Source organism: Pelodiscus sinensis, chromosome 17, assembly GCF_049634645.1.
Source record: "Pelodiscus sinensis isolate JC-2024 chromosome 17, ASM4963464v1, whole genome shotgun sequence".
NCBI lineage: Eukaryota > Metazoa > Chordata > Testudines > Trionychidae > Pelodiscus > Pelodiscus sinensis.
The window spans coordinates 1,009,987-1,037,133 of NC_134727.1; the positions used below are offsets into that span (position 1 = coordinate 1,009,987).

The window sequence follows — 27,147 nt, forward strand, 5'->3', positions numbered from 1 at the left end:
CTGCGAGCGCCGCCTCCACCCCCTGCCAAAGTGCCGGAGCCGGGTCCGGAGCCGCACCTCAGCTGATGCCGTCGGGGTCCTCCTGCTGGGCCCAGCCCCCTCCCTTCCTGCTACGCCCGAGCCTTCGGCGCCGTCCCGCTGCTCCCCGGCCAGCTGCACCCATGGGGCGGGCGGGGGGCCAGAGCTCACCCCTAGTGCAGCAGAAACCCGGATCTCTGCACCCCACTGGGCTGGGGGGGGCCTTGCCCCTCAGCACTGGGGGCCGGAGACCTGCTGGGGAGGGCCAGAGCCGCAGGGCTGCAGCAGGGAGCCCCCGGGCTGGGTGGGAAAGGCTCTGCCCCGGGCTTGTACCAGCCCTGCCCCCTCCGTTCGCTGCCCACGCAGCAGAGCCCTGCCCGGCCAGTCCCCGACGGGCGTGGGAAGGGTTAATCCTGCTTCTCCCCCGCCCCAGAGCAGGCTGCCCCGGCCCCAGCCCGCTCTGCCCCTCCCTGCCGGGCCCAATAAACAGCCGTGGCTCTGCTCGTGTGCTCAGCAGCTTTAATGGGTTCAGCGTGTGTATTTACAGCGCGGTTCAGCGCCGGCCACGGGCGCTGCTCAGGGGCTGCTCCATCCGGCTCCGCCCAGGGCTGCCTCAGGACATGGCCGAGGGCCCCAGCCAGGCGCCCCGCCAGAGCCGGCCCCGGCAGCTCCCATCGCCTGGCGGGGAGGCGGCAGTGCCCCTGCCAGAGGGGGTGTCTGGGGGCCACACGCAGCCCGAGCCCCCGGCTCCCAGGCGGACGCGCTCCATGTGCCCAGCTGGCTCTGGCCCCTCTGCTCTCGCTTGGTCTCCCAAGGGTGCCCCGGGGGGTGTGCTTGAAATGGCAGAAGCCAGGCGAGGGCAGAGCGGGTCCTCCGGGGGGCTCCGAGCCCTGCCCCCGTGGGGGGTGTCACTCAGGCCCCAAGGCTACATGGTGGAGCCGGCGCTGGAGCTGCCCCAGAGCCCCAGGGTGCAGGGGAGGAGCCGGTCCAGTGCCCTGGTTCACAGCCCAGGTGTCAGCTGGCAGAGGGGTCGGATCTGTGTGGGTGGAGCAGCTCTGCCAGGCTCCTGCGGCCCCGGGCCAGGGGTGGGGCGGGGCGGGGCCTGGCCTGCCCGAGGGGCGGGGCTGCCAGGTGCCGGGGTGGGCATGAAGCGGCGTCTGTGCCGAGCGCAGCTGAGCTGTCCAGGGCCCAGGCTCACCCGCGGTGCCCACGTGCCCGTGCCCGCCGGGCTGGCTGTGTCTGCGGGGGCAGGGCGGAGCTGCGGGAGAAGGAAGAGAAACGCGTCAGGCGCTGCACGTGAGCCCTGCCCCCTGCGCTTCCACCAGGGCCCCGCAGAGCTTCCAGGAGGCACCATCACTGGGGGTCCCGGGGGCGGCCCAGCCACGCCAGAGGATTATTCGTTACCCCGACTCGCTCCCCCCGGCCTCGCCACCACCCCCATGCTGCATCCCCTTGCTGGCACAGCCCCCCCTTAGGCTGCCTCGGCTCGGCCCGTTGGGCGGCTGGGCCCTGCTCCGGCACAGAGCGGTGTGAGCAACGCTGGGCGAGGGTCTGGCAGGACACGGCTCCCCTCCGAGCCCAGCGGGCACAGGGTGCCTGCCCTAGCAGAGAAGCTGCAGAGCCAGGGAGCTGGAGAGGTGCCTTTCCCCTTCTGGCAGCCCGGGGGGATTCCCTGCAGGCTCCGGGGCCCGAGCAGCAGGGGACAGCGAGTCGCGCCCAGAGCCAGCTGCGCGGCCGGAGGGGCACTTACGTCACACGGGCACTCCGGGGCCGGGCACCGCAGAGGGCTGCTCCTGCGGGAAGGGACAGAATCTTGAGACCCGAGCGGGTTGGGGCGCCGGCCCGGCGGGGGCCATGGGCAGAGCCGGAGAGGATGGGGGGATGCTGGGCCGAGCAGCGAGCGACGCATCACCTGAGCTCCCCGCGGGTATCGGTGTCAGAGCAGCGGGGGCCCCGGCTGGGGCTCAGGACAGGCCGCCTGGGGAGGCAGTGGCTCCGGGCAGCTGCTGGCAGAGGAGGGGAAGGCGCGAGCGCTACCCCAGGACTAGCACCGGGGCCCATCTCCGGGGATGGGCCCTCCTGCCGCGGGCCCTGGGCCTGCCTGGACTGAAGGGGCCCCGGTGACGGCGCGCCCTGCCCCCACGCGCATCCTTTGCCTTTCCTCTTGCGGCTGGTGCCTGCCGCTGACCATCGCCAAGGACCCAGCCAGCCTGCTCTGAGCCACGCTGCCAGGGCTCAGGGCTGCACAGCCCTGGCCGGCCAGGCGGCTGCAAGGGGCAGTAAATGCCAGAGCCAGAAGTGGCATTTTGCTGGGCATCTCTCCCTGTGAGAGACAGAGACCCCCGTGTGCTGGGGGGGCCTTGCGCGTCCGCTCAACAGGGATGTGCAGCCTGGCAGCGAGTGGCTGCATGAGCAGCCCTTGCTCTGTCGGCCACGGGATTGTCCTGACCAAGAGAATCTCCCGGCACCACGCACTTTGCTCACTGGGCTTGTGGCCCGAGCGTTGCCGGGAGGCACTGGGGCAGCACTGGGACGGGCTGCGGAGGGAGCGCACGGCTCGCACGGTCAGTGCCGAGTGCAGTCAGCGCCTACCTCCCTCCCCGTGCCCTGGCTGTACGTGTGTGTGTGTGTGTCGCACGGTCAGTGCCGTGTGCAGTCAGCGCTCACCTCCCTCCCCGTGCCCTGGCTGTACGTGTGTGTGTGTGTGTCGCACGGTCAGTGCCGTGTGCACTCAGCGCTCACCTCCCTCCCCGTGCCCTGGCTGTACGTGTGTGTGTGTGTGTCGCACGGTCAGTGCCGTGTGCAGTCAGCGCCCACCTCCCTCCCCGTGCCCTGGCTGTACGTGTGTGTGTGTGTGTCGCACGGTCAGTGCCGTGTGCAGTCAGCGCTCACCTCCCTCCCCGTGCCCTGGCTGTACGTGTGTGTGTGTGTGTGTGTGTGTGTGTGTGTGTGTGTGTGTGTGTGTCGCACGGTCAGTGCCAAGTGCAGTCAGCGACCACCTCCCTCCCCGTGCCCTGGCAGTACGTGTGTGTGTGTGTGTGTGTGTGTCGCACGGTCAGTGCCAAGTGCAGTCAGCGCTCACCTCCCTCCCCGTGCCCTGGCTGTACGTGTGTGTGTGTGTGTGTGTGTGTGTGTGTGTGTCGCACGGTCAGTGCCGTGTGCAGTCAGCGCCCACCTCCCTCCCCGTGCCCTGGCTGTACGTGTGTGTGTGTGTGTCGCACGGTCAGTGCCGAGTGCAGTCAGCGCTCACCTCCCTCCCCGTGCCCTGGCTGTGTGTGTGTGTGTGTGTGTGTGTATGTGTGTGTGTGTCGCACGGTCAGTGCCATGTGCAGTCAGCGCTCACCTCCCTCCCCGTGCCCTGGCTGTACGTGTGTGTGTGTCGCACGGTCAGCGCCCACCTCCCTCCCCGTGCCCTGGCTGTACGTGTGTGTGTCTTGCACAATCAGTGCGGTGTGCAGTCAGTGCCCACCTCCCTCCCCGTGCCCTGGCTGTACGTGTGTGTCGCACGGTCAGTGCCGAGTGCAGTCAGCGCCCACCTCCCTCCCCGTGCCCTGGCTGTATGTGTGTGTGTGTCGCACAATCAGTGCGGTGTGCGGTCAGCGCCCACCTCCCTCCCCATGCCCTGGCTGTACGTGTGTGTCGCACGGTCAGTGCCGAGTGCAGTCAGCGCCCACCTCCCTCCCCGTGCCCTGGCTGTACGTGTGTGTCGCACAATCAGCGCGGTGTGCAGTCAGCGCCCACCTCCCTCCCCGTGCCCTGGCTGTACGTGTGTGTCGCACAATCAGTGCTGTGTGCGGTCAGCGCCCACCTCCCTCCCCGTGCCCTGGCTGTACGTGTGTGTCGCACAATCAGCGCGGTGTGCAGTCAGCGCCCACCTCCCTCCCCGTGCCCTGGCTGTACGTGTGTGTCGCACAATCAGTGCGGTGTGCGGTCAGCGCCCACCTCCCTCCCCGTGCCCTGGCTGTACGTGTGTGTCTTGCACAATCAGTGCGGTGTGCGGTCAGCGCCCACCTCCCTCCCCGTGCCCTGGCTGTACGTGTGTGTCTTGCACAATCAGTGCGGTGTGCGGTCAGCGCCCACCTCCCTCCCCGTGCCCTGGCTGTACGTGTGTGTCGCACAATCAGTGCTGTGTGCGGTCAGCGCCCACCTCCCTCCCCGTGCCCTGGCTGTACGTGTGTGTCTTGCACAATCAGTGCGGTGTGCGGTCAGCGCCCACCTCCCTCCCCGTGCCCTGGCTGTACGTGTGTGTCGCACAATCAGTGCGGTGTGCGGTCAGCGCCCACCTCCCTCCCCGTGCCCTGGCTGTACGTGTGTGTCTTGCACAATCAGTGCGGTGTGCGGTCAGCGCCCACCTCCCTCCCCGTGCCCTGGCTGTACGTGTGTGTCTTGCACAATCAGTGCGGTGTGCGGTCAGCGCCCACCTCCCTCCCCGTGCCCTGGCTGTACGTGTGTGTCGCACAATCAGTGCTGTGTGCAGTTGGCGCCCACCTCCCTCCCCGTGCCCTGGCTGTACGTGTGTGTCTTGCACAATCAGTGCGGTGTGCGGTCAGCGCCCACCTCCCTCCCCGTGCCCTGGCTGTACGTGTGTGTCGCACAATCAGTGCGGTGTGCGGTCAGCGCCCAGCTCCCTCCCCGTGCTAGGCAGGAGGGGGTTGTATCGGTGGTGGCCTAGCACGCATTCTGCCGTTGTGCCTCGTGGCTTTCTGCCCTCAGACCTCTCGCTTTGGAGGCAGGGCGCTGGTTCCATCCTTCCTCTGTGTGCTCCGGCTGAAGAGTCCGGGTGCAGGCGGCCCCGACTTCAGATCCACAAGGAACGGCACTTGGGATGGTTGGGAATTGACCCGATTGGACTGCACGTTGGGCTGGCGTTACGAGGGAGCGGGTTGCCCGGCTGAGCCCCAGCGATTTGGCTTAGGATGCAGTTGGGCTGCCCGCACGCTGCAACCCACACCCTGGTGGCACCTAGACCACGGACAGCCAGAGAGAACAAGGGAGCGCTACAGCCTCGGCTGGCAGCCGCTGGCACCATAGCTGAAGCCGGAAGGCTCCTACGCTGAGCCAGAGGGGCCCCGGGCTCCAGTGCACCCGGGGGCGGTTCCACCACTGGCAGAGGAGGCAAGGTGTGTGCGTACGATTCCCGGGGGGCTGCTTTGGCAGGGGAGGCCCGGCAGGACACGTTTCTGCGGGGACTCGGGGCTGGCAGCTGCTGGGCTCCCTGGGGACTCGGGAGAGAACCAGGCGTGGCTGGCGGACGCAGCTCCCCCAGGGCGGGGTGGGACTGGCCGGCTGGATGTCGGAGCAGCCATCCTGTGCAAAGGGCATGAGAGGATGGGTGACCCAGCCGCGCCCCGGGCTGGCTTTGCCCACGTAGGTCACCGTTTGCCTTGGCTTGTCCCGTCCCTTCGACTGTACCAGGGCCAGCTCCAGCCAGCGCCCCCCCGCCCCCAAAGGACGGTCATTTCCATTGGGAAAGGCTGGCCCGGGGCGGGGCCGGGGCTGTGCGCACGACGGCAGCATCGTCCATGCCAGGCTGGCAGGCTGCTGCTGGGGCGTTGCCCCGGGACGAGGCAGGCTGGGCCTTGGGCAGCAAGCCGGGTTGGGTCGCGTTCACCTCCCCCTCTTTGGGCCCACGCTGCGGGGCCATCGGGCGCGGGCCCAGCCTGGGAAACAAGGAGCAGCAGAGCGTTGTCCCTGCGGTGACCTGCCCTCCGAGAGTCTCTAAGGGCTCCCCGGCCCAGGGCGGGACAGCGGAGCCAGCGGCGGGAGAGCTGCTCCCTGCCCCTCGGGGTCCGCGGCCCAGCGCGTGCGGGTGGGGCGCCGCGGGGAACTCCCGTGTAAACGCTGCTCTGGGTGCTCCAGCCATGCGCTGGGCCCGGAGCCCCCGGCATGGAGCCCGTCCCTCCCCGCCCCGCTCCTCGGCGCGGCCCTTGCAGGCCCTGTGCTTGCAGCGCCAGCTGGGAGGCAGGGGCTTGTTCCTGCTCCCCTCCCCGGGGAACCCTGCCCTTCGCTCCAGGCAGCCCCACGCGCTCTGCCTCGGTGCCTCGCTGGGCCTGGCGCCCGGGGACTTGCCTCTGACCCGACTGCGCCCTGCCCGGGCCGGTTCCAGGGCAGGTCCTGCGTCCCCCAGATAATTCCAGCAGCCCCCAGAGTGAGACCCAGCCCGTCCCTGCAAGCCAGGGCCGAGCCCGCGGGACACTGGCCCAGGCAGACCCACACAAAGACAGAACTAGAAAATCAACCATGACGCTCCCAAAGGGCGGCATTCAAGGCCGGGTTGGCCCCTGGCCCTGCCCATCCCCAGCCACTGGACTCAGAAGGATGTTGCCCGGCTGGCTGACTAGCAGGGACAGGATTGCGGCTGTTTCCCTCAGTTCTCTGAGGAAGCTCTCCCGGCAGAGGGCAGGACAGGGCCGTGGGCAGAGGAGGGCTATCCCTGTGGATGTGCGAGGCGTGGGGCCCGGCACTACCAGCGGGCCGTGGCCGTGGACAGAGGAGGGCTATCCCTGTGGATGTGCGAGGCGTGGGGCCCGGCACTACCAGCGGGCCGTGGCCGTGGACAGAGGAGGGCTATCCCTGTGGATGTGCGAGGCGTGGGGCCCGGCACTACCAGCGGGCCGTGGCCGTGGACAGAGGAGGGCTATCCCTGTGGATGTGCGAGGCGTGGGGCCCGGCACTACCAGCGGGCCGTGGCCGTGGCCAGAGGAGGGCTATCCTTGTGGATGTGCACAGTGTGGGGCCCGGCGCTGCCAGTGGGCCATGGCCGTGGGCAGAGCAGGGTCGTCCCTATGGATGTGCGAGGTGTGGGGCCTGGCGCTGCCAGTGGGCCGTGGCCGTGGCCATGGGCAGAGGAGGGCTCTCCCTGTGGATGTGCGAGGCGTGAGGCCCACCGCTGCCAGTGGGCCGTGGCCGTGGCCATGGACAGAGGAGGGCTGTTCCTATGGATGTGCGAGGCGTGGGGCCCACTGCTATCAGTGGGCCGTGGCCATGGCCATGGACAGAGGAGGGCTGTTCCTATGGATATGCGAGGCGTGGGGCCCGGCGCTGCCAGTGTGCCGTGGCCATGGGCAGAGCAGGGTCGTCCCTATGGATGTGTGAGGCGTGGGGCCCACCGCTGCCTGTGGGCCGTGGCCGTGGCCATGGGCAGAGGAGGGCTCTCCCTGTGGATGTGCGAGGCATGGGGCCCGGCGCTGTCAGTGGGCCGTGGCCGTGGCCATGGGCAGAGCAGGGCTGTCTCTGTGGATGTGCGAGGCGTGGGGCCCGGCGCTGCCACTGGGCCGTGGCCGTGGCCATGGGCAGAGCAGGGCTGTCCCTGTGGATGTGTGAGTCTGAGGGCGGGCCCGACGCGGAGCCAGGACCAGAGCCGTGCTAACAGCACCACTAGCTGGGGTGACACCTGCTGCACGTGTCCGGGCGCAGATGCTGCGGTTGCTACAATGTCTGCAGGGGGGCAGAGCTCCCATCCGGGGCAGCGCCTCCTCAGCCCGTGGCTCGTCTGCCCCATCCATGCCAGCCCCTTACATGGTGCCAGGGCAGCCTTCCCCCCGCCCCCACCGCCAGGCCTCCCTGCAGAGCCCCAGGTGCAATTTGGGGGCGAGGCAGGCGGGGAAGGGACCCTACCTGTTGCCCCATGTCCTCCACTCTGGAGTCTTCCGTCTCGGCAGCCTGCTTTCCAGCCGCAGCACCCGGGCTTCCTCCTGGCACCCCGCGGCTTCCTTTCACGCCTTCCGTGTCGTTAGCGGCTCCTGGCTCCACCCCCTCCTGCAGGCTGCCAGGTGGCTCCACCTGCAAGTCTGCAGGGGCTCCAGCGTGCTGCGTGCCTGGGGCCTGACGCCCCTCCCCCTTGCTCTGATCAGCTCCATCCCCAGGGGCAGGGTCCTGGAGGCCAGTGTCCTGCAGCGAGCTCGTCTGCCCGAGCCCCCTCCCCGCCGGTCCATCGGTGGGAGCATCCTCCCCTTGGACTGTTCCATTCGGACAGCTCCCCTTCGGGACGGTTCCATTCTGCAGCCCCTCGGCAGGGAGCGGCTCGCTGCTGGGGGCCACCGGGGACGGGGCACCGGCTTCCTTGGTGCCGTCAGGAAGTGCTGCATCCTGCTGCTCTGGGAAAACGGCCTTCTTCTCGATGTGGGTCACGTGGAACCTGCCAGGGCACAAGCGCGTCACTCCCTCCCATCTCCCGCCTTCCGCCCCCACCCTCGGACCCACTGGTTCCCCGTGTGCTGGGCTGTGCCTAGGCAGGAACGGGTTCATCCCACCCTGCTGGGGTGTCCCCAGGGCCGTGCTCATGCTCCTATAAAGGAGACCAGCCCGGGGACTCTTCCAGCCCTTGCCTTGGCGGCTGGAGTCCCTGACACCCAGGCTGGAGACCTGTTGCCTACAGGCAGCCAGTCCAAGCCAGCAGCCACTGGGGAGCTCGTGAGGTCAGCCAGCCTGCAGCGCCAGGACGCCCAGTAGACCGTGATCCCAAGAGGGGCAGTGCCTGGTAGCTCCGCCCATCTAGGTCTGCGCCTTGCACTTGGGTTCCCCACAGACCCAGTAGCAGCCTATTCCACCACTGTTAGTGCCCTGCATCTGGAGCCAGTGGAGTTCATTGGCGCTGGGTCCTCTTACCCTGCCTGCCACCCCCTTGGTGGCGGTCCCCAGATTTGCTCATTAGGTCTTTCTGCTGTGCACTCAAGGGCTGCTATATTGACTCTGACCAATAGGCTGTGCTGCCCTGCCCTTGAGGACCACTGTACAGACTCTGACCACTAGTCTACACTGCCCTGTGCTTGTGGGCAGCCGTGTTGTCTGGAGCCATTAAGCCAGGCAGCCCAGAACTGAAGGGCTGCTGCTTAGACTCTGGCCATTGGGCTGCACTGTTATGTGGGTAGCCTGTAACAGCAGTGTCAGGGCACCCACGATCTACCCCCGCAGGCGGAAGGGGTGTGCACACACGGCCACTCATGGCGGAGAAGGCGGGCAATGGCCAGGCCCTATTGAAAGGCCCCAAGGGGCGGAGCGTACCAAGAAGGTCTCCTTTCTCTGTCCGCCCATCCATGGAGAAAATATTGAAATGGCTGTTGGAGAGGTGGTGCCAGCAGGCCCCCCAATAACAGCAACACCAGGCCCAGCTGTTCCAGCAAGTCACAACCCAGCAGCAACAGCCACCGAGGGATGTGGCAGCCGGAGAGCTTGGTCCAACAGCTAGCAACACGGATGCGTCCAGCAGGGCTGCTGAGCCCCGGATCATCCAGCGAAGACACAGGGACTCTTCCCACTGGCCTTTTGCGGCAGCTTCAGAAATGGGATCCAGTGATGAGCTGAGGCATTTTTGACAACCTCTGAATGCACGGCCACTCCGTCCTGCACGCTGGCTTAGGGCTCCTGCCCCGGCATGGTCACTGGGCCCGGAGCAAAGCGCACGGTGCTGACTGCTGGTGAGCAGGCATCACTCAGCCAGCAGTGCCGAGCCAGGGAAGAGGAACGGGCTGCTGCCCCGGAGAGAGGGCCGGGATCAGCTCCCTTGTTGTGCGGTGGGCGCTGGGGAGGGGAGAAGCGTTCTCTGTGGCCACAGACGAAGGGGGAAGGGAGCAAGCAGACCTGGGCTCTGGCTTTTCCCCTGCCACTGGCCCAAGGGGCGACTTCGGGTGAGACTCGGTGACGCTCTAGGCCGGGGTGGCCAACCCGTTCCAGACAAAGAGCCACAATAGCAGTGGGGACAGCGTGAAGAGCCAGGGAGAAAAAAAAAAAAAGCTCCGCGCTGGGGTGCTGTTACGCTGTCCCAGGGCACGCTGTCCCCACTGGGAAGGGGTGAGAAGTGCAGGCTGAGGCAGGGAATTTAGCTGCAGGAGGAAGTAGAGAAGAGGCTGCTGGCTCAGGGAGGGGGCTTCAGGCTGGAGAGGGCTGGGATCAGGGGGAGGGTTGGGGTGCTGAGCAAGCTGCAGGCCTGTGGCTGGGAGGGTGCAGGAGCTTGGGCTGGAGTGCGTGAGGGGCTCAGGGCAGGGAGGCTGGGAGTAAGACGGGCTCAGGACACAGATTTGCGGTGTGTGGATGGTGCAGGAGTGTTGTGGCAGCAGACTGGGGATGTGGGGGTCATTGAGTTTGGGGCTGTGAGAGGCTCAGGACAGGGGGTTCCAGTGTATGACAGGCTCAGGTTTGGGGTCTGCAGGAGTGTTATGATGCTGCGGCCAGATGGGGGCTTGGCCCCAGTTGGGGACTTGCTGGCCAGGCTTCATTTTGAAATAAAATATTATGTCAAACACAAAATGTTTCAGCGTTGTCTTTATTTCTGAGAGGGGCGGGGAACCTGTTTTGAGACAGGGGTCACTGACCCACAGAAAAGTCAGTCGGGGCCACACAAGTGAAATGCAACCCGACTTCCTACCCTGAAGCTTCACTAATGTGGCCCAACTGTGCTGGGGGAGCAGCAGACAGGGTGCTGGGGCAGGGTGCTGGTGGGGGGGGGTCTGCCCAGGGGGACGGGACAGAGACAACCGGGGCCAGTTCCTGGGGATCCCGGGTCTCAGGATGTGTGCAGGCTGCTCTTCCCCTCCCCTAAACAGCTGGTGCGCTTCCTGAAATGCCCGGTCTGTCGCTCCGCCAGGGACTTCCTTCCCCCAGCTGCCTGCCTGCGCAGGGTGTGTGTGTAGGAGTCCCGGGCTGCAGGCCAGCTCCACCTTCGCAGGGCGCGCTCTTCCTCCGCTCCCCACGACAGCCGCTTCCTGAGAAGTTGGAGCTGGCCTGCAGTCCCAGGGTTCCTTCTCCCTCCCCCTCCTCCTCCCCCCGCGCAGGCAGGCAGCAGGGGAAAGTCCCCAGTGGTGCGACAGACCCGGCATTTCAGGAAGCGCACTAGCTCTTTAGGGAAGCAGCCTGCCCAGGGAGCGAAGCCCTTAGTTGCCCATTGCATAGGGGCCAAAGGGCTTGGCACCCTCTGATCCCGGGAATGCTGGCGCCCCCGCCCAGGCCATGTGACAGGCGGACGGAGGGAGGAGCCTGCTTAGGCAGATCAGAGCAGGGATGGATGCGCCTGGTCGGCTATCAGCCTCGGCTTGTCGGGTAGGCGAGGCACCGCTCGATGCGTCGCTCCCCCACCTTGCTGCCTCTGTATCTGAGGCACCACGGGGGGAGCCGGCTTAAAAGTCACCTCCCCCAGCACCGTCTCCGCGGGGGGGGCAGAGGAGGCAGAGGAGCAACGGGGGAAAGGGCGGGAGCGGGGACCAAAGCAGGGCCTGCTCTCATGGGTCCCGACTGCTGCGCCTCGCCCGTTGAAATGTTCAGGAGCCGCGGGTGGCGCAGCAGGTAGCCAGCGCCCCCTCCACTAATCGAGCAGTGGAGGGAAATTCCATCCGCTCCTCGCTCAGCCGGGGAAGGCACTGGAACGCCCCGGGTGGGAGCTCTGCTCCCCTTGGAACCAGACTGGGCACTGGCCCAGCGTCGCCCACGTCTCTGCTCTTTCGTAAGCCGCTCACGGCTGGCTTTGCTCGACGCGCCTCTGTGCCGCGGATACAGGCGCCTGGGCTGTCTCTTGGCAGGCGCTGCGGTTCAGTGTGGGAGAGGCCACAGCCACGGCCTCAGCCGTCTCTGGAGAATGCCGGAGCGGGGCTTTGCTGACTGCCCCTGCTTGCCCTGGCCGAGCGTGAGGGGCTGGCGAGGGAGGGGCGGATACAAGCGCTCCCTTCCCAAGCCAGGCAGGTAACGCCCGAGCGTCGGGGTCTGGGCTCCCCCCGTTGCCAGCTGAAGGACTGTGGTGGCGACGCAGTGCGGGAGGGCCCCTCTCTCAGCTCCCAGCTGCTCTTGCTAGGGCCAGGCTAAATACCTTCGCCAGCAGCAGCTGCTCCAAGACGCACTGGCGCCCTCAGGCCCTAGGGCCAAGCCGGCGCCAGCGGTGGGGGCCGCGCGCCACGTACCTGCCCACGGAGAAGACCGTGGTCTCGCCAGGGTGCATCTTGCCTTTGCCATCCTTGGACCTGCCTTGGCGATGCAGGGGGGGTCTCTTCCTCTTGCTGCAGTGGATGCAGGGCGCCGGTGCGGAGCCCAGGTGCACCGTGTGGTGATGGGGCAGGCCCCCATCCTGGCTGGTGCGGTGCGGGCAGAGGCTGCGGGAGGACAGCAGAGTCAGGGCAGCGTTCACACGCCCAGAAATGAGGCCCATTTACCGGAGGGTCTGGCTTCTCGGGGCCGAGGCATCAGCCCCTCCCCCCATCTGCACATCCTCAGTCCTGGCAAGACACCTGCCCGCCAGGCCCTGAGGCTGAGTGGGCCTGGCCAGGGAGCTGGAGCAGACTCAGGCCCCCCAGCACGGGTCCCTGGGCTCTTGGCAATGGCTCTGAGAGAGCAGCTGGCTAGACCCTCAGGCCACACCCGGAAGGCAGGCCAGGCTCAGCCGAGGAGCCAGCCAGGTGGGTCAAAGACAGGAAGCCTGGGGCACAAAGGGGCTGCAGGGGCAACTCTGCACCCGTCCCGGCAGGGGAGAGCAGAGACGGGCAGGCCAGCAGGGCGAGAGCCGGGACCGAGGGGCGAGGGCTGGGTGCTTCATGGCGGAGCGGTGCCGGGAAGGAGGATGAAAGGCGAAGCTGGTGGAGGGCAGAGGTTGGTTTTGGTTTGCCAGTGGTCCCCAATGCGGTGCCCGTGGGCGCCATGGTGCCCACCGGGCCATTTCTGTGCACCCGCCGAGTGACCGGGGCCAGCCCCCCCCCCGGGCACGTGGTGCATGTGCGGTGCCAGCCCCTGGGCGCGCAGCATATGGGTGGCTCCGTCCCCGGGTGCCCGGGAGCCCCAAAAGGTTGGGGACCACTGGTTTGGGGTTTGCTGGGGGCTCCAGGGGAGAGGCCCATGAGCCCTGGCCCTGCACGAAGGGTGAATGGAGCAGGTCCGGGAGCCTAGGCCGGACCCAGGTACAGACCGGGCCTGGGTTGTCTGCCAGGCGCAAAGCCCCGTGCGCTAGGGGATAAGGGCTGTAGAGTCCTGAGACGAGCTGACAGAAGGCGCACGGGGCCGAGAGGCGGGGCCGAAGACCTAAGGGAAGGACATGGGACGTCTGTGGTGCGGGACTCCCTGCTGCACCGGAGAGCGGGGCCACCGAGACCTGGCCGGCGACCCGCAGCAAGAGAGGAGGCAGATCGCTGCCAGCAGGGGGTGCTAGACCAGAAATTGCTGCTACGCTGCACCCCATCAACTCCTGCAGGAGCCTCACCTGAGCATAGGCACTGGCACCTCTGCTTCCCCGTCCCCCAGCATCTCCTTCAGGGCCTCCACGTTTGCTGGCAAGGAGAAGAAAGGAGAAGTGGGTGAGGCAGCCAGGTGCTTGGGAACCCCCCTCCCCCCGCACGGGAGCCAAGGAATCTTCCCCCACCCTTGTGCGGGAGCCAGGGAGCCCCCCCCCCCACCCCTTGTGCGGGAGCCAGGGAACCCCCCCCCCGCCCCTTGTGCGGGAGCCAGGGAGCCCCCCCCCGCCCCTTGTGCGGGAGCCAGGGAGCCCCACCTTCATTCTGAATGATGCACCTCACTATCTTCTCCATTGTGTCCTCGTTCAGCTCCTCCTCTTTGGCTGAAAGGAGAGAAAGTGGCAGCAAGTGAGGAGACTGGGGCAGCCCCTGGCGTGGGGCTCAGCCCCTGCCTGCCCCAGCTCTGAAGTGCCACGGAATAAAGGCCACAGCGCTCCAGACGTACCAGTGGAGAGCCTGGAAGCAAGGCTCAGCAGCCACCTCCCTGGGCCTGCTCTCGCACCTGCACTGCTCCGGAGGCCTAGCAGCAGCTGGAACGAGATGTTACTGGGCCCCGTTCTCGGGGGGGAGGGGAGCTCGTCACATCCCCTCGTAGTGGGCACGTGGTGGTAGGAGCTTCAGCGCAGCTCCTCCAGCCTCGCTCCCGTAGAGCGTCTGGGCCTTCCTGCCAGTGGCCAGGGAGGCAGGAGGAAAACGCTCCCCTCTCATCGGCTGAGTTCCAAAGGCAAGAAGGTGGCACATCCGAGAGGAACCACTTCGGATAAAGCCCAGGGCTCAGCCCCCCGTGCCAAGCCGCGTCTCGCCCAGCGCACTCCTGCTCTGCCGTGTGCCGGGGAAGCCGGACTCCTGCTCCCGTAAGTCCAGGGCGGCTGCATTCGAACCCCACTTTCCTGTACAGCTAGGTCACCGGCCCCGGGGACTCCAGAAACCGGCGCCAAAGCAGGTTGCGCCCCTGATGGCCGACTGGCCACTGCTCACACTCCTCAGCTGCCACGAGGCCCGGGGCCTTTGAGCGCCTGGCTCTGCCGTTTCATGCGCCTGATTCACTGGCATTAGGCACTGGGTGGAACGGGCGCCCAGTGAGTTGTCATGGGACACCACGGCCCTGACCCCAATGCCCTCTCGTGCGGGTGCCAGGCCAGGCCGAGCCCGGCGGCCTGCCTCCAGGGGCAGAACGGGGCGTCACGGAGGGGCCCCGAGAAAAGATCTCTAGTGATTGGAAAGCTGAGCTGGGGAGCCCCTCCCCCAGTGCTGGGCCAGGCCTGCAGCCTCTCGCCAGCCAGCAAAGGGGCCTGGTCGAGCTCGGTGCTGTTGGCGTGGGCCTGCCAGCTAGGGCTGCCAGATGATTGAACCAAAAATACTGAGCACACCCCCCCCCACCAAAAACCAAACCAAAACCCACACCGGGAAGAAATTCTGTTGAAGGGGGGAAAAAGGGGAGACCAAAGTTGTTGATTAAAAAAAAAAAGACTCCAAGGACTTCTTAAAAAAAAATTAAAATAAAACAGCATTAGAACAGCATGTCCCCTTTCAGCGCAGGGCTAGGGACGGGGTGGTGAGCACTAAGACCCCGGGGAAACATTGCTTCCCCAGCTCTTCTGACCCGCAGCCATTTTGTGCCGGCAGCCTTGGGGAAGCAGATCAGCGTGGGGTCGGGGGGCTGGGGGTGTTGGGGGCCAGGTGCTGAGTGTTTGGAGGGTTGCCAGGTGCCCGGCATTTTCGCCTGCTGGCCAGGGAAAAATTCAGAAAATACCCGACATTTTAGGACATCTCAGGTGTCTCTGAATTTTTTTACCGGGCAGGAGCAGAAAATACCGGACGGTCTGGGTGAATCCTGGACACCTGGCAACCCTGCTCCAGCGCCTGAGCGACCCCGGCTAACGACTGCAGGGCAGCCCACGCAGGTCTCTGGAGCCCAGCTGCTCCCGCCTGGCTCTGAGGCTACCCGGCGGTCCAGGCTGCACCTGTGCGGGTGGGGGAGGGGCCCGGGGCTGCCCTGGGCTGGCCCCAGCTCGCTGCTGTGCGGTGGGACTCAGGGCAGTGACCCGAGAGCTGCTGGGGCACTTGGAAAAGGCCTGGTGGTGCCGGCTCTGCCAGGAAATTGCCGAGCGAACGTGGCCCCTTAGAGCGGCTCCGCCCCCAACTGGACTCACTGACCACCAGAGCTTTGCAGTGACCCGCCCGGGCCAACCAGCCCTTCCTGCTGCCCCTCCCCCGCCCTGCTGGCCACATGGCTCTCGGCGCCCTGAGCCGGTCACCCCTGAGCCCACCCTGCAGTGGCTGGAGGGAGACTGACCTGTGGCCGGAATCCCCGCCCTCCGCTGAAACCAACCTCTGGGGATTCTCTTTGTGGCCAGGGGCTTTAGCGTATTAAGCTTCATTTGCCCGTCGGTTCATTTTCTGCTGACAACCCGTTCCCTGAACCTGCGTCTGTTTCCACAGGCCAGCTGTGCAATCCGTTCCGGGGGAGCGCTGGGGCGTCTCGTCCTGCCTGCTGAAGGCGGGCGCTCTCCTGAGCAGCACGGCGCAGCTTGCTGTTGGGTGATGCTCGAGACCTTTATGGCATTTGTAACTAGGACTCCATTTGCAGCTGTGACACTTTGAGGTAAACAAGAACTGGAATAGACCGGTTTTTCCCGCCAGAAGGCAAGATTGGCTGCTTGTACCTCAGGCGTTGCACACAGATGTCCCTATAATCACTCCAGTTTCCCACCACTACTCAGATATAGGGACTACCCCTCCAAGAGGTCGGGTTCTTCTGCTGTCCCCACCTCTGTCTTGGACACCAGCGTGGCTGCTGAGGTGCTTCCTGCACACCCTGTAGCACAGGCTCAGTGGCTGCATCCGGGGCACGCCAGTCCAGTACCTGCTGCTGTCCCGTATGCCATCAGGAGAGTGACATCAGGCCGTGTTTCCTTATCATCTCCCGCCTTCTGTGGTGAAGGGCCAGAAGCTGCTGTGAAGCCGGAGGAATGCTCCGAGGACAGGGACCACGTTCCGTGCCGTCAGTGGTGAAGACCCAGAGCTGCTCTTAGGGAACGTGCTCGCAGACCGAGCCATCAGTATATCCTCATGGGATCTCCCTAGAGCACTGGTCCCCAACCATTTGAGGTTGCCAGGAGCCAGGGAGCATGGCCGTTCGCCCGCCGGGCGCCAGGGGGCGGGGACACTTGCGCGCCCGGGGGGCGGCCCCCCATAGCCACGCGCCCGGGGCCGGTGCCCCCTCCAAGGGCTGCGCGCCCGGGGCCGGCGCTCCCCCCCCGCAAGCGCCGCGCGCCTGGGGCCGGTGCTCCCCCCCAAGTGCCGCACGTCTGGGACCGGCGCTTCCCCCGCCGCGCGCCTGGGGCCAGCACCCCCTGCAAGCGCCGCGCGCCCAGAGCACAGGCGGCCAAACTGCGGCGCTCCTGGGGCCGACACTCACTGTGCGCCATGTGCCCGGGGCCGGCTCCAGCACCGGCTCCGTGCATGCGCCATGTGCCCGGGGCCAGGCCAGCCCCGAGCACTTGGCGGGTGCACACAAATGCCCCCGCAGGCACCGTGTTGGGGACCATGGCCCTAGAGCTTCTCCCTACAAGCTTTACATTAGCTTGAAGGTTTGAGGTCCTCGGCACCATCTGATCGTCAACCATCCACGACTGTAACATTTACCTTCCTTATTTGTCCGGGGTTTGTGATTTGGTGCTACAATTGGGGTTTATTGTTGTTGTGTTATCAACAAAACACGCCAGCTTAGCCTAATCCACAGAGAGCGGTTGGGACAGATGGTATTTCTCCTTATTTCAGGTAAAATCCTTCAAGTCAGAGCTGATCTGTTCTCTGGCCTGGCTCTAACAGCTTCTTGTACGTCCCCTTAGAGAGGGGAGGCAGTCTCAAAAGCCAGATTAAAGATAATCATCGATTGCTTCCCATGCCTTCAATAGAATCCCCCCAGCGCAGGACATCTTTCTTCCATTCGCCCAATGGAAAAATACCAAATTCAAGATGGATTCCAGCCCCAGATGGCACGGTCACATGTCTTTGTAAAACCAATCACAGTTTAGGCTTATAGGGAAAAAAACCACCACGTACAGATTGTTGCCTGGAGCATTGGGCCATTAATGTGACTGGCAGCTGGAAACTGTTGGCTTCCAATTAAAGTTTGAAATCTAGAAGCCTCTGCCGATTGGCTGAGCCTTAGTAGGGAGAGGGACTATTAGGCAGTCCAGGGCTTTATAAAGGAGTGAGTCAGCGACCAGGGAGGTTGCGAACAGGTGATTGCAAACAGGGAGTTTAGGGTGGGAGTTGGGAAGGGGGTGAAGTTCTTTTGTCTTTCCTTTAAACCCTTTTTTAGGACAGCAGGTATGACTGGTGATAGGTCTGCTGTTGTTACCTGCACAGCTTGTGCCATGTTTGTCTTCCTCCCAGAAGAAAGAAGGGATTTCATCTGCACGAAGTGCAAGCTGGTCACCATTTTGGAGGAAAAAATTAGAGGACTGGAGGCCCAAGTGTCGCCCCTACACTCGATCAGAGAGGATGAAGACTTCTTCGTTAGAAGGCAGCGTTTAATCCTGCAAGCAAGGCAGGTGGAAGAGCCAGAGTGGGCAGTACGGGACCAGGAAGAGAACTGGCAGCATGACCACCACCCCCAAAAGAAGAAGGTGGGTGGTGGTGGTCGGGGACTCCCTCCTAAGAGGGACTGAGCCATCCATCTGCTGTCCGGACCTGGAATCTCGAGAGGTGTGCTGTTTACCAGGAGGTAACTGAGAGGCTTACCAAGCTGATCAAACCTTCGGATCGCTACCCCTTCCTGCTTCTCCATGTGGGAACTAAAGGTACGACCAAGAATGACCTTGAGTGGGTTACTGTGGATTGTGTAGCACTGGGAAGAAGGATCAAAGAATTCGGAGCGCAAGTGGTGTTCTTGTCCATCCTCCCTGCTGAAGGGAAAGGACTGGGCAGGGATCGTCGAATTGAGGACGTCAATGCGTGGTTGCGCAGGTGGTGTCGCAGAGAGGGCTTTGGTTTCTTCGACCATGGGACTCTGTTCCGCGCACAAGGATTGTTGGGAAGAGATGGGATCCACCTAACCAAGAGAGAAAAGAGCATCTTTGCAGGCAGCTTGCAAACCTAGTGAGGAGGCTTTAAACTAGGTTCGTTGGAGGACGGTGACCAAAGCCCTGAGGGGAGTGGGGAAGTCGGATACCGGGAAGAAATGCAGAGAGGAAAGAGCAACAAAGGTGGACCCCTGATTCGAATGGAGAAGGTAGGGCATTTGACTGGTTATCTGAAGTGTTTGTACACCAATGCGAGAAGCCTGGGTAACAAACAGGAAGAATTGGAGGCCCTGGCCCAGTCCAAGAACTACGATTTGATTGGGATAACAGAGACTTGGTGGGATGACTCGCATGACTGGAGCGCTGTCTTGGAAGGGTATAGACTGTTCAGGAAGAATAGGCAAGGGAGAAAAGGAGGAGGAGTTGCACTGTATGTAAGAGAGCACTACGATTGCTCTGAACTCCAGTATGTAGAGGGAGAAAAGCCTGTTGAGAGTCTATGGGTCAAGTTTAGAGGTGCAAGCAACAGCAGTGATGTTGTGGTTGGCATCTGCTACAGGCCGCCGAATCAGGTGGATGAGGTAGATGAGGCTTTCTTCAGACAACTGAGAGAAGTTTCCAGATTACAGGCCCTGGTTCTCATGGGCCTCACCCTGACATCTGTGGGGAGACCAATATGACAGTACACAGACAATTTTGGAGAATGTTGGGGATAACTTCTTAGTACAAGTACTGCAGGATCCAACCAGGGGCTATATGCAGCTTGACCTGTTGCTCACAGATAGGGAGGAACTCATAGGAGAAGTAGAGGTGAGTGACAACCTGGGAAGCAGTGATCATGAGATGGCAGATTTCAGGACTCTGACCAAAGGAAGAAAAGAGAGTAGTAAAATACACACCTTGGACTTCAGAAAAGCAGACTTTCACTCCCTCAGACCTCTGATGGGCAGAATCCACAGGGATGCTAACATGAAGGGGAAAGGAGTCCAGGACAGCAGGCAGTATTTTAAGGAAGCCTTATTGAAGGCACAGAAAGAAAGCATTCCAATGCATAGAAAGAGAAGCAAATATGGTAGGAGACCGGATTGGCTCACCGAGGAAATCCTTGGTGAATTTAAGCACAAAAAGGGAGCTTGCAAAAAGTGGAAACTTGGACAGATGACTAGGGAGGGGTATAAATGTACAGCTCAAGAATGCAGGGGGTTATCAGGAAGGCGAAAGCGCAATTGGAATTGCAATTCACAAGGGATGTGAAGGATACAAGAAAGGTTTCTACAGGCATGTTAACAAGAAGAACGTGATCAGAGAGGGTGTGTGGCCCCTACTGGATGAGGGAGGTAACCTACGGTATGTCTACACTGCCACCCTAGTTCGAAGTAGGGTGGCTAATGTAGGCATTCGAAGTTGCGAATGAAGCCCAGGATTTAAATATCCCTGGCTTCATTTGCATCTTGCCGGGCGCCGCCATTTTTAAATCCCCGTTAGTGCGGACTCCGTGCCCGCGGCTACACGCGGCACGGAGTAGGTAGTTTGAATTAGGCTCTCAAATTCGAACTACCGTTACTCCTCGTGGAACGAGGTGTACCGGTAGTTCGAATTAGAGAGCCTAATTCAAACTACCTACTCCGTGCCACGTGTAGCCGCGGGCACGGAGTCCGCACTAACGGGGATTTAAAAATGGCGGCGCCCGGCAAGATGCAAATGAAGCCCGGGATATTTAAATCCTGGGCTTCATTTGCAACTTCGAATGCCTACATTAGCCACCCTACTTCGAACTAGGGTGGCAGTGTAGACATACCCCCAGTGACAGATGATGTGGGGAAAGCTGAAGTACTCAATGCTTTCTTTGCCTCTCTATTCACGGACAAGGTGGGCTCCTGGACTAATGTGCTAAGTGACGCAATATGGAATGAAGATGGGCAGCCCTTGGTGGGTAAAGAACAGGTTAGGAACTATTGAGAAAAGTTAAACGTACATAAATCCATGGGTCCGGACTTAATGCATCCGAGGGTACTGAGGGAGTTGGCAAATGTCATTGCAGAGCCTTGGGCCATTATCTTTGAAAAGTCGTGGAGATCGGGAGAGATCCCAGGTGATTGGAAAAAGGCAAATGCAGTGCCCATCTTTAAAAAAGTGAAGAAGGACGATCCAGGGAACTATAGGCCGGTTAGTTTTACCTCAGTCCCTGGAAAAATCATGGAAGGGATCCTCAAGGAATCCATTTTGAAGCACTTGGAAGAGAGGAAGGTGATCAGTCAGCATGGATTCACAAAGGGCAAGTCGTGCCTGACCAATCTGATTAGCTTCTAAGATGAGGTAACTGGCTCTGTGGTTATGGGGAAGTCAGTGGATGTGATATACCTTGACTTTAGCAAGGCTTTTGATACGGTCTCCCACAATATTCTTGCCAGCAAGTTAAGGAATGTGGATTGGATAAATGGACAGTAAGATGGATAGAAAGCTGGCTGGAAGGTTGGGCCCAGCAGGTAGTGATCAACGGCTCGATGTCAGGATGGTGGTCAGATTCCAGCAGTGCCCCAAGGTTCGGTTCTGGAATCAGTTTTGTTCAACATCTTTATTAATGACCTGGATGAGGAGATGGATTGCACCCTCAGCAGGTTTGCAGATGACACTAAGCTGGGGGGAGAGGTAGACACGCTGGAGGGCAGGGATAGAGTCCAGAGTGACTTAGACAAATTGGAGGATTGGGCCACAAGAAATCTGATGAGGTTCAACAAGGACAAGTGCAGAGTCCTGCACTTGGGACGGAAGAATCCCAAGCATAGTTACAAGCTGGGGACCTACTGGCTAAGAATCAGTTCTGCAGAAAAGGACCTGGGGATTACAGTGGATGAGAAGCTCGACATGAGTCAACAGTGTGCCCTTATAGTCAGGAAGGCGAATGGCATATTAGGTTGCATTAAGAGGAGCATTGCCAGCAGATCCAGAGATGTCATTATTCCTCTTTACTCAGCTCTGGTGAGGCCACACCTGGATTATTGTGTCCAGTTCTGGGCCCCCCACTACAAAAAGGATGTGGACGCATTGGAGAGGGTCCAGTGGAGGGCAAGCAAAATGATTAGGGGGCTGGAGCATATTACATATAGGAGAGGCTGAGGGATTTGGGTCTATTTAGTCTGCAGAAGAGAAAAGGGGGGATTTGAGAGCAGCCTTCAACTTCCTGAAGGGAGGTTCCAAAGAGGCTGGAAAGAGGCTGTTCTCAGTGGTGACAGATGCAGAACAAGGAGCAATGGGCTCAAATTGTGGTGGGAGAGGTCCAGGTTGGATATTAGGAAAAACTATTTCCCTAGGCGGGTGGGGAAGCCCTGGGCTGGGTTCCCTAGGGAAGTGGTGGAGTCTCCATCCCTAGAGGTGTTTAAGTTTCAGCTTGACAAGGCTCTGGCCGAGTTGATTTAGTTGGGATTGGCCTAGAGCAGGGGCCTGGACTTGATCTTCTGAGGTCTCTTCCAGCTCTATGGCTCTATGGTTCCTTAAGAACCACTCATGGCTTTCACTAGACATTCTCGATTAATAAGCAGGTTTTACACTTTGTATTTCTGACTTCACGTACAAGACTGATACATGCCCAGATAGAATTCCCGCATCCAGGGGATCACAGGTAACTTGCCCTGTTTTGCAGGGAGCATATTCAGATGATGCATACTTATATGTAGAAATGTATGTACATGAACATCTGTGCGTGGCGTCACAAGAACTTGTGCTCATTGACACGAGGGCTAAACTTACCCTATGTGGGACAAGCTGAAATGATGCTTTATTCTCCGCCCTGCTATTGGCTGCGGTTCTGCCCCCAGTCTCCGGCGTGCACCATGTACAGTGCCCAGGCTGCATGCCCAGGCGCGCACAGCGCTGTATGACCAGTTACCCGCTGTGCCCTACGCACACTCGCTGTGCAGCTCAGCCCACCACAGGCTTACATCGACCCCCATTCCACCTTGCCACTGACTGGCAATGCCAAGACAATGCACAATGGGTCCAGCTGAGGCCCCTGACCCTGCTGCCCAAACTCACTGGCCTGAAGCTCCGTCAGCGCGTCCTCTTGCTCCAGGTCCAGCTCATCGCGGAAGGTGCGGCAGCGATAACCCTTCTTCTTCAGCACATGGCAGATCAGGAACCCCACCAGTCCCATGATGAAGAAAACCAGGACAAGCAGGAAGAGCATAGACATGCTGTGCTGGGGATCGGGGTCCCCATCGCTGGTGCTGTTCTGCTCCGACATCGGGATCTAGGAGACAGAAGGGAAGACGACTCAAACCCATGGCACACCCACTGCACACTGCCCTCCCACACTGACGGGCTCTACCGCCGCCAGCACACTGCTATCTACCCTTCCATGCCGCCGGCACGCTGCCTCGGACCGACCAATCCAACTCGCTGCACTGCCACCAGCACACTGCCCATGGACAATGCCTGGCTCTACCGCCGCCGGCACACTGCCCTCTGTCTTCCCACGCTGCCTGGCTCTACATCTACAGACGCACTGCCCTCCTATGCTGCCTGGCTCTACCGCCGCCGGCACACTGCCCCCCTACCCTCCCACACTGCCTGGCTGTACCACCAACACATGGCCCTCTGCCCTCCTGTGCTGCTGGGCTCTACTGCCACCGGCACACTGCCCTCTGCCCTCCCATGCTGCTGGGCTCTACTGCTGCCAGCACACTGCCCTCTGCCCTCCCACGCCGCGTGGCTCTACCTCTGCCGGCACACTGCCCTCTGCCCTCCCACGCCGCGTGGCTCTACCTCTGCCGGCACACTGCCCTCTGCCCTCCCACACCGCGTGGCTCTACCTCCGCTGACACACTGACCTCTGCCCTCCCACGCCGCGTGGCTCTACCTCTGCTGACACACTGCCCTCTGCCCTCCCACGCTGCGTCTCTCTACCTCTGCCGACACACTGCCCTCTGCCCTCCCACGCTGCGTGGCTCTACCTCTGCCGGCACACTGCCCTCTGCCCTCCCACGCCGCGTGGCTCTACCTCCGCTGACACACTGCTCTCTGCCCTCCCACGCCGCGTGGCTCTACCTCCGCCGGCACACTGCCCTCTGCCCTCCCACGCTGCGTGGCTCTACCTCCGCCGACACTCTGCCCTCTGCCCTCCCACGCCACGTGGCTCTACCTCCGCCGACACTCTGTCCTCCCACGCCGCGTGGCTCTACCTCCGCCGGCACACTGCCCTCTACCCTCCCACGCCGCGTGGCTCTACCTCCGCCGACACACTGCCCTCTGCCCTCCCACGTCGCGTGGCTCTACCTCCGCCGACACTCTGCCCTCCCACGTCGCGTGGCTCTACCTTCGCCGACACTGCCCTCTGCCCTCCCACGCCGCGTGGCTCTACCTCCGCCGGCACACTACCCTCTGCCCTCCCACGCTGCGTGGCTCTACCTCCGCCGGCACACTGCCCTCTGCTCTCCCACGCTGCGTGGCTCTACCTCTGCCGGCACACTGCCCTCTGCCCTCCCACGCTGCGTGGTTCTACCTCCGCCGGCACACTGCCCTCTGCCCTCCCACGTCGCGTGGCTCTACCTCCGCCGGCACACTGCCCTCTGCCCTCCCACGCCGCTGGGCTCTACTGCCGCCGGCACACTGCCCTCTGCCCTCCCACGTCGCGTGGCTCTACCTCTGCCGACACACTGCCCTCTGCCCTCCCACGCCGCGTGGCTCTACCTCTGCCGACACACTGCCCTCTGCCCTCCCACGCCGCGTGGCTCTACCTCCGCCAGCACACTGCCCACTGCCCTCCCACGCCGCGTGGCTCTACCTCCGCCGACACCCTGCCCTCTGCCCTCCCACGCTGTGTGGCTCTACCTCTGCCGACACACTGCTCTCTGCCCTCCCACGCTGCGTGGCTCTACCTCCGCTGGCACACTGCTCTCTGCCCTCCCACGCCGCTGGGCTCTACTGCCACTGGCACACTGCCCTCTGCCCTCCCATGCTGCTGGGCTCTACTGCCGCCAGCACACTGCCCTATGCCTTCCCCCGCCGCGTGGCTCTACCTCTGCCGGCACACTGCCCTCTGCCCTCCCACGCCGCGTGGCTCTACCTCCGCTGACACACTGACCTCTGCCCTCCCACGCCGCGTGGCTCTACCTCCGCCGGCACACTGCCCTCTGCCCTCCCATGCCGCGTGGCTCTACCTCCGCCGGCACACTGCCCTCTGCCCTCCCATGCCGCGTGGCTCTACCTCCGCTGGCTCACTGCTCTCTGCCCTCCCACGCCGCGTGGCTCTACCTCTGCCGGCACACTGCCCACTGCCCTCCCATGCCGCGTGGCTCTACCTCTGCCGGCACACTGCCCTCTGCCCTCCCACGCCGCGTGGCTCTACCTCCGCTGGCTCACTGCTCTCTGCCCTCCCACGCTGCGTGGCTCTACCTCTGCCGGCACACTGCCCTCTGCCCTCCCACGCTGCGTGGCTCTACCTCCGCCGACACTCTGCCCTCCTATGCCACCAGGCTCTACCACCACCCGCACACTCCTTTCCCCCACCCCTGACGGTGCAGGTCCTGGTATGCCTTGGCCTTTCCTTTTCCCCTCTTGGTTTGTTCCCAGTCCCCTCCTGGGCAGGCTCTTGGACTTTCTCAGGAGTAAGTGCCAGGGGCTGGACGCCTCAGTCCCCGCGCATGGGTCTCTGAGCCCGGGCGCCCCTCCCGGCTCTGGGACTGGGGAGGGCAGGAGCCGAGCCCCCCGCGGCCCCTTTGCGCGGTGCGTCTGTCCCGCCTCTGCATCTCCTCTGCCCGCGCTGCGGAGGTTTCCCAAGGACACTGCCGGCGCCGCTCGCCTCGCTCCATCCCCGGCCACCCCCGCAGGCTCCGGCCCTCGGGCTGCAGCGGCCCCGCGCTCTGCCCGCCCGGGTCTCTCCCTCGGGCCCTGCGGCGGGTCCCCTGGCGGGCTGCGCTTGTCCTCCCGGGCCGCTACTGCGGGGCCCCAAGGGCACCGCTCCCGCCTGCTGCTCCGCTCCCGCCGGGCGGCCACTCACAGCGGCGGGCGCGGGAGCAGCGAGGCAGCGTCTGCCCGGCTCGGAGCCCTGCGCCAGCCGGACCGGGGGGGGGGGGGCGTGTCCGGAGCCCTGCGCCAGCCGGACCTTGGGGGGGGGGGGGGGGCCGTGTCCGGAGCCCTGCGCCAGCCGGACGGGGGGGGGGGGGTGTCCAGAGTCCTGCGCCAGCCGGACCGGGGGGGGGGCCGCGTCCGGAGCCCTGCGCCAGCCGGACCGGGGGGGGGGGGGGGCCGTGGCCGGAGCCCTGCGCCAGCCGGACCGGGGGGGGGGCCGTGTCCGGAGCCCTGCGCCAGCCGGACCGGGGGGGGGGGGGCCGTGGCCGGAGCCCTGCGCCAGCCGGACCGGGGGGGGGGCCGCGTCCGGAGCCCTGCGCCAGCCGGACCGGGGGGGGGGGGGGGCCGTGTCCGGAGCCCTGCGCCAGCCGGACCGGGGGGGGGGGGGCCGTGTCCGGAGCCCTGCGCCAGCCGGACCGGGGGGGGGGGCCGTGTCCGGAGCCCTGCGCCAGCCGGACCGGGGGGGGGGGGCCGCGTCCGGAGCCCTGCGCCAGCCGGACCGGGGGGGAGGGGAGAGGGGAGGCTCTGCCTGGGTTTCAGCGTCCGTCGTGGCCGCCAGTCCCGGTCCTGTCCCGGAAGCCCGGTCCAGCAGCCGCCTCTCGCCCTCCTGCCATGCCGGGGCAGCGTCTGGTACCTGAGCCTCCTGCCGCCGCTCATCGGTCCTTTCTCCTCACCTGTCGCCTAGCAACCCAGCATCCCTGCCACGGGCTGCGGCCGGAGCATCCTTCTGTGCCCGGCCCGGCCTCGCGCCCCCTCTCTGGACCCCCGCAAAGCCCTGGCGCTGCGGGAGGGGAGAATCGGGGAGCCCCGCGGGACAAGCCAGCAGCGGCGGGCGGGAGAGGCACGAAGGAGGCAGGTGCGGCGCCAGCGTTTGCAGGCTGCTCACGGCGCGGGGGGGCGGGGATCAGGGAACAAGAGCGGGCGCCTCCGTTTCCAACTCCCCCCTCCGCCCCCCTCCGCCTCCCCCGCCCGTGCCCGGCGGGCGCCAGGCGCAGTAGAGGGACGAAGCGGCAGCCGAGCTACCGAGAGGGCCCCTGCTGGGAGGGAAGGGGGCCGAGTCCTCTGCGCTGGGGGGCAGTGAATAGCAGCAGGCTCCAGCAGGGGTGAGAGCCGGGCTCTGGTGGCACCAGTGTGCTTGGCTGGTGCTGGCTGAGATTTCACAAGGGTCTACTGACAAACCCAACTTCTCCTGGCTCCCTTGCAGCCGGGCCTTATGCCAGCCCGGCCCGGCCCAGCCCAGCCCAGCCCAGCCCGGCACAGCTCAGCACAGCCCTGCCGGGCCCAGCCCAGCCCAGCCCAGCCCGGCACAGCTCAGCACAGCCCAGCCCGGCACAGCTCAGCACAGCCCTGCCGGGCCCAGCCCAGCACAGCACAGCCCAGCCCGGCACAGCTCAGCACAGCCCTGCCGGGCCCAGCCCAGCACAGCTCAGCCCAGCCCAGCCCAGCCCAGCCCAGCACAGCACAGCACAAGCACAAGCACAAGCACAAGCACAAGCACGGCACGGCCCGGCACGGCCCGGCCCAGCACAGCACAGCACAGCACAGCACAGCACAAGCACGGCCCGGCACAGCACAGCACAGCACAGCACAGCACAAGCACGGCCCGGCCCGGCCCGGCCCGGCCCGGCCCAGCACAGCACAGCACAGCACAAGCACAAGCACAAGCCCGGCCCGGCCCGGCCCGGCCCGGCCCAGCACAGCACAGCACAGCACAGCACAAGCACAAGCACAAGCACGGCACGGCCCGGCACGGCCCGGCCCAGCCCAGCACAGCACAGCACAGCACAGCTCAGCCCGGCCCAGCCTCTTGCTAGTCAGGGCAAGTGCAG

General features: G+C 64.1%; 2 protein-coding genes across 4 annotated transcripts in view; one reads left to right on the top strand and one right to left on the bottom strand.

The window, feature by feature from the left end:
- FCHSD1 (FCH and double SH3 domains 1) overlaps window positions 1-1,712 on the top strand; it is a 36,985-nt gene extending 35,273 nt beyond the window's left edge. The window contains exon 20 of one of the 2 annotated variants that reach the window (XM_075900015.1): window positions 1-208. In XM_075900015.1, coding sequence (XP_075756130.1) covers window positions 1-66 — 66 coding nt within the window. In that variant the 3' untranslated portion in view covers window positions 67-208. The other variant, XM_075900014.1, reaches the window with a different exon arrangement.
- Window positions 1,136-26,232, bottom strand: RELL2 (RELT like 2). 2 transcript variants are annotated; one of them, XM_075900016.1, is made up of 8 exons: window positions 25,993-26,232; window positions 22,286-22,499; window positions 13,478-13,543; window positions 13,190-13,256; window positions 11,904-12,092; window positions 7,636-8,155; window positions 1,769-1,811; window positions 1,136-1,276 (listed from the first exon to the last, which is right to left on the bottom strand). In XM_075900016.1, the coding sequence occupies exons 2-7, from the start codon at window positions 22,491-22,493 to the stop codon at window positions 1,770-1,772; spliced, it is 1,092 nt and encodes a 363-aa protein (XP_075756131.1). In that variant the 5' UTR covers window positions 22,494-22,499; window positions 25,993-26,232; the 3' UTR covers window positions 1,136-1,276; window position 1,769. The 2 variants fall into 2 exon arrangements, with proteins under 2 accessions (XP_075756131.1, XP_075756132.1); XM_075900017.1 differs by lacking the exon at window positions 25,993-26,232 and adding an exon at window positions 25,248-25,294.
- Window positions 26,233-27,147: the final 915 nt, after the last annotated feature.

Coding starts and splice junctions, on each gene's coding strand:
- RELL2 (XM_075900016.1), bottom strand. CDS start 22,493: ATGTCGGAGCAGAACAGCACCAGCGATGGGGACCCCGATCCCCAGCAC. Junction 13,257..13,477: donor GTGCATCATTCAGAATGAAG/GTGGGGCTCCCT, acceptor TCTCCTTGCCAG/CAAACGTGGAGGCCCTGAAG. Junction 8,156..11,903: donor ACGGTCTTCTCCGTGGGCAG/GTACGTGGCGCG, acceptor GTGCCCTGGCAG/GTTCCACGTGACCCACATCG.